A 14,506-nucleotide genomic window follows, 5' to 3' on the forward strand; every position below is an offset into this window, starting at 1 on the left:
GAGAGGAAGGAAGGAAGAAAGGAAGGAAGAAATGGTACTTGTATATACAAAATAAGAAGCTTTCATGGTAATTTGGATAAAGAGCATATATTTCCATGGTGTGGTAGCTAGAGAATTCTATATCTACAGTGATTAGATGGAATGTGATATGGTGAAGAAAAATACAAACTATCTCTTTAGAGGACGTTACTTAACCACCCTTGGCCTCAGTTTCCTATTTGTGAAATGAGAAGGATGGGTTTAATGGTTTCTGCCAATTGCAAAGCTGTAATCTGTCACTTATTAATGTCTCTCACATAGGAGGAAGTTAATAATGTTTTTTTGAATTTGCAAAGATCTGGGCTCAAGTATAGTCTTTGACACAAATTGGCTGGGTGATCCTGGGCTAGTCACCTTCCTTCTCAGGGTCCCAGGTGACTCTCTAAGACCTATATCACAGAGCAAGTGCTGATCTGCATTAGTAAAGGGAGTTTCGTCATCTCATAGGAATCATCCTCATAGGAATGAATGAAAAGCACATTTAACAGCTGCCAAACACTGTTGAATGGTGGGTAAGTATAACTATACCAATGGAATTTCATATAAAATAAATTCTATCCTATATGGTGTATCACATACTTTACCTTATTTGATCCTAACCACAATGTTATGGCATATGAAATTCATGTATTATCGTGTATTATCAGAAGTGTGCTGTTTAATAACCAGCTCTTCAGAAAAAAATACACATGATACACTTTAAATTTAATTTGCATTACTCACATTTTCTCCATCAGTTTCTTGTCTAAATAATCAACAAAGCAATAAATCAAGTTCCGATTAGAGTGTTTATGTATTTCCAACGTGTAAATGCTCACACTGAAAATTTAGCAATCAGCTCTTAAGGGCTGGTATGAACTATTTCCAGGACACCTTTCTAAATATTATCTCAATTTAAAACAACAAGCAAATGGAGATTGAGTGACTTGCCCAATATAAAACAGCTAGCAAATGACAAAGGCTGGGACTGTAATTCATGTTTTCTGACTTTCAGTTCAGTATTCCCTCTCCTATACCATATCTTGGGGAATCATATAAAAGGGGAAAAAGAATTTTACATCATGAAGGAAATTTTTAAAAATTCATGGAGCAGACATAAAACTAAATCTCCTTTCATCTATCATATGCATGGATGAATTGTTAAAAAATAAAAATAAAAAGAACAGCTGCCAGACAGGATGATGCTGAGAAATTAAAACTGGATGGTTATAATTATCCAGATTTACACTTCTTGTATGATAACTTTTTATAGTACAGTGCTTGACACATAGTAGGCATGTAATAAATATTTATTGATTAATATAGATTTGGTTCCAGAATCAGAATGCCTGATCTAAGATCCACTTCTGATACTAGCCATGGACCCCACTCAAGCAAATCTCTATGATAATATAAGCTAAAGATTCCCTGTCTTTATTCTTCAAGGGAATCTCTTTACCACAAGCATTTATTAAGTGCCTACTACGTCTTCAGCACTGTATTAATCAAGGAAGATAGAAAGAAAGTACAGAGGGAGGGAGGAAGGAAGGGAGGAAGGAAAGAAAACATTCAATATCTACTTATCTGTTGGGTGCAAGGCATTATTCTAGGGGCTAGAAAGTCATTGATTAGAAATGAGAGCTAGAGTTTATGCAGAACAGGACATTGGCAATAGAGAATGATCTTTTGGCACCTTCTCCCAATGTTTTGTTATTATTATTTTCGGATTCTCTTTCCTATTATTTGCTCTACTTATTATCCACTATTTTCTTCTGTTTTACATTACACAAAATATTTGTATCTACTGAATACAATTCATTGGTGACTGAAAAGCATTAGGCCAGAGAGAAATGCATGGAACAAAAGAAGATTAGAAAACAGAAGTCATGCCCTTGTGGTGAAGTATTTTGATGATGACACATCTATTGGAAATATAGTCAAATCTTCTCTTCTCCAGTCAAAACCACTATTAAAGTAGTTGATGAACAAGTTCCCTCTACCTTTGCTCATACAATCTGGTTTGTGAGACTGCAATGGCTCAAACTGAAATATTAGGTGTATGTGAATAAATTGTAATTGATGAAATGTTGCAATCATAAATCTTAAAAATTTTTAAAAGAATTTTTGATCTGGAGTCTGGGATTCTTGAACGCATGTAAATAATACTAAAAATTGTGTGTGTGTGCGTGCGTGCATGTGTGTGTGTGTGTGTGTGTGTGCATGTGGGGCAGGGGTGGTCTGGAGAGTCAGCATGGTATAATGTAAAGCACAATACCTGAAGAGAGAGGATCTAGGTTCCAATTCAACCTGACACTTTTTGTCTCAGTGACTTTGGCTAAGTCATTTAACTTCTCATAACATTAATTTCCTCCTCATTTTATAAAGTGAGGGAGTTGACATAGTCTCTGAACTCCTTTCTCTCACTCATTCTATGTTCTGTGCTTTTAAATTTATGAAGTACATTCTTCATATGCACCATCTTATTTGATCTTTTCTACAACCCTGTAAAGAAGGGAGCATTAGAATTATTATCCCTGACAGACAGATGGAGAAATGGATGTCTAGAGAGGTAAATGAAGGAATACAGAATAAAACAAAACAAAAAAAAATAGAATATATATTACCTACCTTACAGGGTTTTCTCAAGGAAAAAATTTTTGTAAGCATTAAAAGCTAATTGTTACTAATTAGCAAAACCAGAACTTGGACCCATGTATTCTGAATCCTAGGTTAGGGTACTTTCCACTAGAGCATCCAAATGTGGTAGCTCTTGACTCTTTCCAATTGGCTTCCATACCATCCTGGCTAAAGGCAGGAGAAATGCTGCTCATCACAGACTCTGGAATATGATACAGAACTTAGCAGCATAGCAGCAGCCTGGTCTAACCCGAAGTAGGTTGTGGTGTACTTGTGGAGGACGCTGTGACTGCCAATTGCCATATTCAGCACGTTCTTGACTTGCTGGTCCAGATGGAATGCAGAATTAGCACTCTCTGATTGCCAAATAATAATAAGTCAACTAATGACAACCTAATCCTGCCAGTTGTTTCCAACTGAAAATTCCACAGCATAGTGAAATTTTGCTAATTTTAACTCTTTGAGGCTGGAGTACTGGGAAAAGCAGACTGACGAAAAGGAGTCCTGAATTATAGAAACTTAAAGAAATGTACATTTGTTGTTTTCAAGTATATTTAATGTGCTGAAATAGAAAAATATTTCTAAATAGAGTATCTGCTGGGCTTATTACTACCACCACCACCACTACTACTACCACCACCATCATTTCAGTCATGTCCCACTCTTTGTGACCCCCTCTTGGTTAGGTTTTTTGTTTGTTTGTTTTGGCAGAGATACTGGAGTGGTTTGCCATTTTATTTTCCAGCTAATTTTACAGATGAGGAAATTGAGGCAAATAGGGCTAAGTGATTTGCCCAGGGACAGAAAACTGGCAAATGTCTGAGGCCAGATTTGAAATCATGAAGATGAGTCTCCCTGACTGCAAACCGAATGCTCTATCTCCTCCTCCTCCTCCTCCTCCTCCTCCCACTACCACCACTATCACTATTATTAGTATTACTACTATGGACAACAACAACAAGGCAGCATGACATTATGAATAAAGGCCTAATTTCAAGTTCTGTTTATGAAACATTACTGGCTATGTGACCCTGGCCAAGTCCCTTAACCTCTTATTATCCCAAGAAGCTTTCTGAAACTCTAAGTTCCAGAACAGTTAGACAATTGCATCAGTAGAGGGAGTTTCTTCAATAGAAACAATGAAATCACAAATATTGCTGTCAATAATTCACATCTTCCTTGGCTTGCAAAGTAAATGGTCTTTGCTTATCTATCTGTCTGTCTGAATTTCTGTCTATCTATCTATCTATCATCTATCTATCCATCTGTCTGATAGATAAACTAATTTTTCTCATTTCACAGATAAATTCTTGTAAAGTATTATAGAAAACCAAGACATCATGGTGTACACAGAGTTGTCCTTTGAATCAGGAAGACCTATGTGTAAGCCCCACTTCTGACATGTATGGTCTATACGACCTTGAATAAGTCACATATGAAACACTCAATGCTGTAGGTAATTCCCAAAGACTGTAAGTTAGAAAAGAGTTGTCATTCTTTACCAGTTGCTCCTACCAGATGACATGACACATGGAGAAAAAAAAAGAGGGAAATTAAGGTTTATAGAAGATAAATTATTTGTTCATGGTCTTATGGCTCAAAAGTATCTAAGCTCAGGAAAAAAATCTCAACCAAACCTAATCATTTTTTCTAATACAAAGACTGAAAATATTACATTTAAAAATCAATATCACATATTAGAGTGAGTGTGATATCAAATATTGATTGCTAGACCTAAAAGCAGGAAAACCTGAGTTTAAATCCTGTCTCAGGTGCTTACCTAGCTGTATGGCCCTAGACAAGTAATTCAATTTCTCTGAAACCCAGTCCCCTCATTTGGAACAAAAGGGGACTCAAAATATGGACTCAGATCTAAGAACTCTTCCAGATCTAAAGCCATGGTCTCCTGACTCTTTCAATGGTACATTAAAAATCTTAATATGCTCTTTCTCTTACATAGACTAGACCTTTAACATTCTCCAGTGCTACTTTCTCATTTACATGTGAGGAAAGGCACAAAGAGGTAAATTACTTCTCAAATTAATACAAGTAACTCATGGAAGAACTAGACATACGGCCCAACTCTGGGTACTTTATTCACTATACTACTTTAATAGTGAAAACATGAGTCTAGGTCCAGTCCAAAGCTATAACCATTTTGTGTATTTCATAACAATTAAAATTTTATCATAGCATTTCTAGGTCTCTCAAGGCTAAGAACATTAAGATAAAAAGATAGATAGATAGATAGATAGATAGATAGATAGATAGACAGATAGACAGACAGACAGATAGATAGATAGCATTTAGGCCTTTAAGGTTTGCAAAGAGCTTTGCAAATATCTCATTTCTTTTTTTTTTCCCTGGAAATGAACCAAGGAGAAAGAGTATTATTATTCTCCTTTTATATATGATGAAATGGAAGCTAAGAGACATTAAGTGACTGACCCAAGACCACATATATCATTCTATTTTGTCCTTGCAACAACTCTGGAAGGTAGATGCTATGATTATCCTCATTTTACCAAAGAGGAAACTGAGGAAGACAGAGATTAAGTGACTTGTACATGAACACACAGCTAACAAGTGTCTTAGTCAGGATTTGAAGCAGTTTCCTATTTCTAGGCCTATTGTTCTATCCACTGAAATCCACCATTTAATTCATTTTAATACTATCACTAGCTAAAATATGGTCTTGGAGGAATCCTATAGCCATTCATAATTGCATCTGTTGCCACTGTAATTTAGGAAGTAAGGGATAGTTATACCAGCCTTCAAGGCAAAGTCTACACCATTTTCTAACTAAATATAGGTCGTTGTTCTCATTCACATACCTAGTAATTGTGGAATGCAGGACTTAAATTCATCTGTCTCCAAACTTTAAGTTCAACATACTTTCCACCACACCATGGCGTTTCTCATTGCTAATGTGGAAATCAGGAACATTGGAGTGAAAACCCACCTCTGACATTTACTAGCTTTGTGGCCACATGCAAGTCCTTTATTTTTCATTTAAGCCTCAGTGTTATACACTATAAAATGGGAATGACAATGCCTGTAGTTCCTACATGAATTGTCAACAAAATATTTTGCAAACCTTAAAGCACTATATGAATGCTTATTATTGTTATTACTGTTATCACTATTACTATTAAGAAGCCAGTATGACAATCTTCTTCAGTAGTGCCCAACCAGATGAAAATGTAATTGGGGGACTATTTAACAAAATAAATGAGAATACAGTAGAATATAGATAATGTTAATGTGTAATATTCTAAGTCAATATATTTTAGTGACTCCCATTTTTATTGGAGTTTGACACCGCTGATGAAGTTAATAAAGACGCTCAGGAAGTTGAGTTTAAATGCGGTCTCTGACGTATACCAGCTATTCCTATGGCCAAGTAACCCAATCAGTGACTCAGCCTGATAAAAAAGCTAAATTATTAAATTTATCAGATTATAAAAAATAAGTCTCTGAGATTTATGTTGCTTGTGAGTTAGTGATCTGTACTGATGGAAGAAAGTCTTTGCTAGGTGGTAGGGGCAGCTAGGTGACTCAGTGGATAGAGTGCTGGACCTGGAGTCAGGAAGACCTGAGTTCAGATTTGGCCTCAGAAACTTATTAGTTGCATGACCCTGGGTAAGTCACTTTATCCCATTTGTCTTGGTTTCCTCATCTGCAAAATGAATTAGAGAAATAATAGCAAACCACTCCATTATCTTTGCCAAGAAAACCTAAATAGGGTCATGAAGAGTTGGAAATGACTGAACAACAACAAAATTGATGGATGAAATTCACACATCAAGAGTTTTCTATGTCAATGAAATAATAGATCTAGTGCCCCTTCAAACAGTATTATTATATGGAGCCAAAATGTTCCTCCTTTTAACTTTCACTTTTTGGTGCTTAGGAACACCATACAACACACCTTTTCTTCAGATTAGAGCTGTGTTCTGGCCAAACAGCTGAATTTCCTGTCCCGATTGTTCCATTTTAAATTATAATCCTGACTGTCCTCAATGGCTTCATATTATTGCAGGCTAAATCTGACTGAAGGACAGTCCCCAATTTCTTTGGAGCAGGAGATCTTATTTTTTTTTCCTTTTTGCTGTTTTCATAATGAAAAGACATGATACATTTCAGTTAGAGATCAGTGAAAATAAATATATCATCTTTTACCATCAAAATTTACAGATCAGCTGATACCTATGCATCTACCACTTGGATCGCAGGTTAAAAACCTTTGCTTTGGACAGCAAGAGGATAGTGGAAATGAAAGCTGAAATTACAGTGATTTCCTAATTTTCATTTTTAATTAGCATCATTTGAACAAGATGCTTGTGGTTCTGGGCAAACTGTGCTCCGTGAAGGAAATGAGATAATTTCCCACACAAGGAAGAGAGTTCTAGTGTTATTTCTCAATTACTTTTATTAGGTAATGATTCAGCAAGGCTTCTGAGGACAAGGCAACAGCCTTAAGAATGGACCATGTCAGAGTTCTAACCAGGGAGTGATGGAAAAATCAACCATAGTGAGAAAAGAGATGAAGGAACGTTGAGAAAAAAGGAAAAGTGAAAGGGATAAAAGGAAATGTGTAATACGCTTGCCAAATACATCCCCACTCAGAGTTTAGCTCTGCTTCACAACTTCATATAAAATCTGGGGAGAGTAGAGTAGACACAGACAACAGTAATCAGTGGTGGTGGCTAAAGATGTGGGATGTAGGAGTTCCCAGTAGCATAAGCAGTAATTCTATTATTTTTTTTTTTAGATCTTGATCAGAAATAAATGAAAAAAATTGCCCTTAAGCTCCTATATCTAAGAGAAGATAGTTTATATTCCATTGCAGGTAACCTATTAACAATTTATTAATTTACAATCCAACCTCTGACCTAACCTTCGTTTCCAGATTAGGAAACTGAAACCTGTGTGTGTGTGTGTGTGTGTGTGTGTGTGTGTGTGTGTGTGAAGTAATTTGTCCAAGGTTTCACAGGCAGTAAGTAGCAGAGCTTATTCAAACTCATACCCTGTAATTCCAAATCAGCCATTCATCCCCCTTAACCGCACTGCCTTGATAGGGTGAAATCTGAATTTTCTTTGGCTCTTCCTGAATCTTCCTGGGTAATATCATTCTCTTTTTTAGTTAAAGTACTAATACTTGTTTTGGTACATTGAGCAGCAATATACATATCATCATTTTATGAAGATTTGTTGGTGTTATCAATAATAGGTAGCTTTTCTCAGACTTGGAGAAGGAAATGACAAATCAGTATCTTTGCCAAGAAAACCCCAAATGAGGTCATAAAGAGTCAGACAGTGCTGAAAAATGACTCAATAACAACAAAATTTTCAGACCATGTGAATCAAGGTCATATACTACATTTCTTTACCTCTAGGAATTCATAGGATCATATATTTATAGCTAGAAGATATCTCTGAAGTCTAGGCTAAGCCCCTCATCTTATAGATTAGAAAATTGAAGCCCAGAGAGGCTAAATGTCTTAGTAAAATGAATCAGGGATTTTGAGCCATAAGGCTGGAGAAACTTCCATCTCTACCTTCAGAAGGGGACCCAGATATATGTGTACTAAAAAGATCTCATATGTATTTGTGATCATAGGGATGTATACATGAAATATAGACAGGGATTTGAACTTACTATCAATCTCATTGACCTCGAGATAATAATTTTCAAGGTTTTCATTGACAGCTGGGATTTTCTTCAGCTTATTATAGGAGAGATCCAACTCAATCAGAGTAGAGACATTGAAAGAATTGCCTGGGATTCCGCCATCAGCCAACTCATTGTGAGACAATCGGAGGTATTGGAGGGCACTAAGGCGCTTGAAATATTCGTCGGGTACGTTGCTGATCTTATTATTGTCCAGGTAAAGCGTCAGCAGAGAAATGGGAAGTCCGTTCGGCAGCTTGGACAGCTGATTGAAGCTCAAGTCAAGATATTCAAGTTTCTTCAGGCCCTTAAAAGCTGCTGAGACTGCATCCTCTTTCAGTTGGTTGTGCTGAAGATTAACAAAGGTCAGGTTGATGAGACCTTCAAAGAAGGAAGGAGAGATTTTGGTGATTTTGTTATAGGCCAGCTGTAGGTCATCCAGAGATTTGGGAAGGGGGCCCACCACTTCAGTCAAGTTGTTGTGATTGATGTGTAGTTTCTTGAGCTGTTTCAGCTTGGAGAAGATTCTCCCCTTGATCTTGGAGTTTTCCAAGCGGTTGTTATCAAGGATAAGCCACTGGAGATCAGTGACGTTCTCAAATGCCTTCTCTTCTATGGACTCAATCAAGTTGTTCCGGAGATAAAGATACTTGATCCCAGGAGGTATGATGGGCATGGTTTTCAGTTTCAGTTCATCACAATACATAGCTGTTGGGTAATTTATTGGACAGGTGCACTCTGGGGCGCAGTTCGGTGAAGACGCTTGGTACATGCCAAAGGGATAATCAAAATCATAATAATCATCGCAGCTGATGCCACTGATCAATCCCAAGATGAGAAAGAGTGCATTTAGATACATCTTCCTGAGGTATTCTGAACCCTAAGTAAGGGAAAAATAAATAGCATTATGTATAATATCAAAGAATTAGAGATCTAGAGGTAGAAAGGGACCTCAGATATCATTTAATCTGCCTCCTTTTTCAAAGATTAGGAAACTGAGGCCCAGGGAGGATGAATGACTTAGGATCAAAGCTACAAGGAACTTTAGAAACCATCTCATCCATTTCTCTTTAATGAAGACACTGAGGTTCAGCGAGTGCCTTAAGAACATAGGACCTTGGATATAGAGCTTAAAAGGCACTACTGGGGACATCTTTAGAAGCAGCTAGATGGCACAACAGTGGTTGGAGCAATGGATCTGAGGTTCAAATCTCACCTCAGATACTTACTAAGCGGAATGCCCTGGGCAAGCTACAATCCTTCATCTGCTCCATTTTCCTCAAATGAATTTTGGGGGGTGATAACAGTATTTGCCTCCCAGAGTTATTGTGAGGATAAAATGAGATAATATTTGTAAAGTGCTCTGTAAAACTTAAAGAACTACATAAAGGCTAATATATTCTAATGATATATTGTGTATAATAATGCTATATAAGGATATGTAATGCTACATAAATATATTATGATGCTGGATAAATGCTAATATATTGTTATCTGACCTAACCTCATTTTGCAGATGAACTTGGAAGCATTTGGGTGGCATATCGGATAGAGGGTTGGATTGGAGTCAAGAAGATCTGAGTTCAAATTCTGACTTAGTCACTGATTCATTCATTTAACCTCTTGAAGCCTCAATTTCTTCATCTGTAAAAATGGGTACAATATTTGTCACTACCCCTGAAAGCACTCTCCGAGCTTTAACATATCATATAAATACTAGACATTATTTGTATTGTGGTTATCAAAATGAGGCCCAAGGAGATACAATCATGTATTTAGAAAATTCAAGGGGCCTTAGCAACCATCTAGTCAACCCCCCTTATTTTACAGACAAGGAAACACAGCCCAGAGATGTTGAGTGACTTGTCCAACATCACTTGGGAGAGCTGGGATTTGAACCCAAGTCTTGGTCCAGAACCCCTGCTCCTCCCACAGTGTTTTGTTCCCTGTGCTCTGCCCAAAATAACAAGATAGGATTATCTCCCTTTCAAATTCAGTCTAGGATGTTTATGAGAATCCTCAATCCCCCTTTATTTATCTTAAAGAATCCTAGCTATTCATTTATAACTTAAAGGAAGAAAATGGCCAGTTTTCATTGTATCATTGCTGGAGAAAACAAAGGGGTTATATTGGATGCTCTTCTGCCCCCTCCTGGGCTGTGGGTGACACAGCTTTTCCAGTCAGGTTCCCTAAGATCTTCTCCAGAAAAAGCTGCAGTGACCCTCTGGAGTCTAGGCTCCAGACCATGACTGGTCACTGCTTTGAAAACAATTAAGGACAAAAGCAACAATTTCTTTAAAATTCTTCCTGCTTTCCTATTTTAGTATTTCATCAGGAAAAGCTGCTGGAGTTGGGGAAGATTCCTTCTCGAGATTAAAGGTCTAGGAATATGACCAGTGCCACTGAGAGATACCAATGGTATTTTTCTCCTTTGAGAAAGGTTATTTAAACACAAATGCATCTTGCAGTACCTCTGCCAAGGTTAGGGGGCTAAAGAAAAGAATGTTTGGCAGAGGTACTGCAAGATGCATTTGTGTTTGGGAATGGGGTTAAGTGCTTTCTGGTGCATCCCAATGGAATTCTTCAGCAGATAACCCTTGATAAGACATATCAGCTTGTTAGAGAGGAACATTATGTCAACGCAAATCATACCTTAAACTTACAGAGATAAATTGAGAATTTGGAGAGAAATATCCCTAATCCCTTTTTGTGATTCAAACTTCTCTTCCTCAGGGATCTGCAGCTTCTCGACTGGCATCCTGCCAAGATCTTAACAGGCAGGAGTCACTACTTGGGAATGGTTGCTCAGAATAGAAGTGGGAGGGAGGAGGGATTTGAGCAAAAAATTGAATGTTATCATAGGAGCAGAAGGGATGCAACTTGAAACAGAGGATAGACTTGGAGTCAGAAAGACTTGGGTTCAGATGTCATCTTAAACATTTACTATGTTACCCTAGGCATGACATTTAATGTCTCAGTGCTTCAATTTTATCAACTGTAAAATAAGGAGATTGAACTATATGGCCTTTGAAGTGTTTTATATCTCTAGCATTGTGTCCTATAATCTTTACAAACCATATGACCTTGGAACAGTCACCTAACTTTTCCATCTGTAAAATGAGGGGTCAGACTAGATGGATTCTGAGTACCTCTCCAGTTGTAGGTCCATGAGACTAAATTCTGAGATGTAATAAAAACTTAGAGACAGTGTGGATAGATTAAATGGGGGAGTTGGAGACTGAAAAAAAAAACTTGAGAAAAGGTTGCATTCATCATATTCCACTGTCTGTGGTAGAATTTGGTAAGGCTATGAAATCATAGAACTCTAGCACTTGAAAGGATTGTGGAGAAAACCGAGGCCCAAAGAAGCAGAGACTTTTCCAAAATCACACAGAAATTTAGGAAGAGCCAAGACTAAGTTTCCAAGACTCTCAGTTCAGTTTTCTATTACATTATGGCTACTCTCACATGCCTGGTGAAGTCAGGAATATCTAGAGCATGTGCAGCATGGAAATATGAATGGTGCCCTTAGGGAATGTGTTGGAACTGGGTCTTTGCAAGATGGAAAGTCATGGGTGAACAAAGCCTACATCTGGTTGAACCAATTTTAAAATAAGATGGATCCCAATTTCTCTGTATGAAAAATGAGAAGGGAATGTGATATTCAACACTATCCCTCTCCTAGGCATCTGTAATTAACTTAAGATGTGTAAAACACATGCATCTGTACTGTTTTCACTTGTAGCCATAAAATACTTCCATCAATAAAATATAGAAGGTAAACAACCAGTTATAAATATTCTGAATGTGGATGCTTAATAGCAGATTGTGCTTGCTGACCAGATTTGGCTAAAATGATAGCATTGCAACAAAATTAACCAAAGCTGATATCGCCCTTCCCCCTGCCCCAATCTTTAGATAGACCTCTCTTTATCAATCTCTATCAGAAAGATTTGTCTTTCTTGAGCAGTAAGATACTTATAGCATTTTGGTATCTACTTATTTCAAACTCAATACATTCTCACTGCAGAAATTGTCTCTATAATAACCCAGTAGAGGAAAGAAAAATGCTTTCATATTTTTTGATGAGGGCCGAATGTTAATAGGAAGAAATAGTGTGGAGTCAAACATAACCTGGCACTCTATAATGAATCTTGTATGAGTTGGATATCAGTCATACTTTTGTTTTTCTTCATTTTTTCCCCAAACATTTGTAAACTACAAAAGAAGTGCTACTATGAGGGAAGGAAGGAAGAAGGGGCAGAAACCAAGGAGCATCATATGAGATATTCTATGTAAAATCCTTTGCAAAAGTTGAAAGCCTATATAATCTCATAATATTATACATGTTAGTTAGCATTACTTTCTTCCCTTTCTGAAATACTCCAGGAATCATATCCTCAAAGCACTGTGAAAATCAATGGATCCAAGAAAATCTGCATTTAAATTCTATCTCAGATGTGACTGCACATGAATTATATAATCTTTCTGAGCCTCAGTTTCCTCCTCTGCAAAATGAAATGCTTAGACTTGATGGCCTCTAACATCTCTTTCAGCTTTCCATCTATGAACTTATGGTTCTAAGGTTATTTATACAATGGGGAGTTTATAGAAGAGCTCATATCTCTTTATCTTGCACAGCTGATAATTTTTTTTTCCTGTATAAATTTGTAAAAACAATGAATTCATTTAAAATAATTTGGGGCTTTGTTTTAAATGTTCTATGCCTTAATTAAAAGTCATTGCAGTGAAAACAGTGAGGAGGTAAAAATCTTCTAAATTCCAGTAATGTATTCTGGGTCCTGTTTTATATCACAATCCCCTCTTTCCAACCATAAAGTCTTCTTTAAAGTACCCTTCCCCAATAAAACAGAAAATACCATGCACAGTTCTTCTCTCACTCATAAAACATGGAAGATATTTTCCACAAAATGAAAACAACTGGATAAAACCTTGATTTGCTGTTCTCACTCTTACTGGCAAAGTTGCTGGGACATTTTTTTTTGTTCCTGGGACAAGCCTCTTACCAACTATTACCAACTGTCTAGTTTCTCTCTCTTTTTCCTCTCTCTCTCTCTCTCTCTCTCTCTCTCTCTCTCTCTCTCTCTCTCTCTCTCTCTCTCTCTTTGCCTCTCCCTCTTTTAGAGTTAAAACACTCAACAGGGCTTACCTTACTGCCTTGAAGCTGCTGTGTTCAATTCCCAGACCAGACACAGTTAAGGATCGTGATCACCCAATACACGCCGTGAACTATGTCAGTAGGGAACTGACTGCCAGATTCTTGGTGATACAAGAGCTGTGGAGCTGTGTGTGTGTGTGTGTGTGTGTGTGTGTGTGTGGTGGGGAACACCAGCCCAGTCAGGCAGTCCTCTGAATGGAGTTATGTCATCGTGGTTGAGTGTCTGGTATGGAAGGAACAAGTCCTGATCTTTAATGAAGTGCAGGTGGGCCCCTTATCCAAGGACAACCCAGCTGGTCTCCCTATGGAATGGAGAAGAGATATGCATTGAAATGAACACAGTTTGCAGACCGTCTCCACTTTTTGCAGAAGGTATGCAAGTCAAGACGTGGACATTTCAATTACAGCCAGTTTTCCCTTTTTGGCTTCAGTCTTTCTTTTTTTATCAGCTGCCTGACTCATTCTCACTGCCTGGTTTGAATTTCTACCACGTCAATGGCATAATAATTGTGTATCTTCAACAAAGACAAAATAGCTCAAATTAAAGACACTCTAGTCTAGAGTCTCTTTTAAGATACAGAAAACCCAGGTCAATTTAATTTGATCCAGTTGAAGTCAAGTGAGTTTGACAAATATTCATTTTGTGCAAGGTAATGTGTGCAGCAGAAGAAAAGACAAAAAATGAACTGTTAAGTTCTCTTAAAGAGCTTCCATTCTACCAGGGAGGATCCATTATGAACAAAATGTGAGTATTTAAGTATGTATAAAATTGAGTGATTGTTGTTCATCCTTCATTTTTGAAGAGGAATAACAACATCATGATGTGGAGACAGCATCCAAAAATTTGCCTATATTCAAATAGTCAATCAAATGGAATGGTCATCAACTTTATTATTCTCTTCAGCTACGTGAATCACAACACATTTTGTTGTACCAGGCTGTGGTGCCTAGTGGATAGTGGTATTGAGCTTGGAGTCAGTAAGACCTGGGTTCAAATT

The 14,506-nt window shown here is 37.3% G+C and overlaps 1 protein-coding gene across 2 annotated transcripts in view; it reads right to left on the minus strand.

Moving 5' to 3' along the window:
* The window catches only part of LUM (lumican), a 16,257-nt gene extending 2,511 nt beyond the window's left edge, over positions 1–13,746 (minus strand). Inside the window, exons 1-3 of one of the 2 annotated variants that reach the window (XM_069095140.1) lie at positions 13,500–13,746; positions 9,834–9,973; positions 8,318–9,209 (exon numbers count right to left, since the gene is read on the minus strand). In XM_069095140.1, coding sequence (XP_068951241.1) covers positions 8,318–9,209; positions 9,834–9,872 — 931 coding nt within the window. In that variant the 5' untranslated portion in view covers positions 9,873–9,973; positions 13,500–13,746. The remainder of the gene's footprint in view (positions 1–8,317; positions 9,210–9,833; positions 9,974–13,499) is intronic. The other variant, XM_069095141.1, reaches the window with a different exon arrangement.
* Positions 13,747–14,506: the final 760 nt, after the last annotated feature.

This window comes from Petaurus breviceps, unplaced genomic scaffold (assembly GCF_028583685.1).
Source record: "Petaurus breviceps papuanus isolate PSGF00001 unplaced genomic scaffold, PetGlider_PUasm1.0 225, whole genome shotgun sequence".
NCBI classification, from domain to species: Eukaryota; Metazoa; Chordata; class Mammalia; order Diprotodontia; family Petauridae; genus Petaurus; species Petaurus breviceps.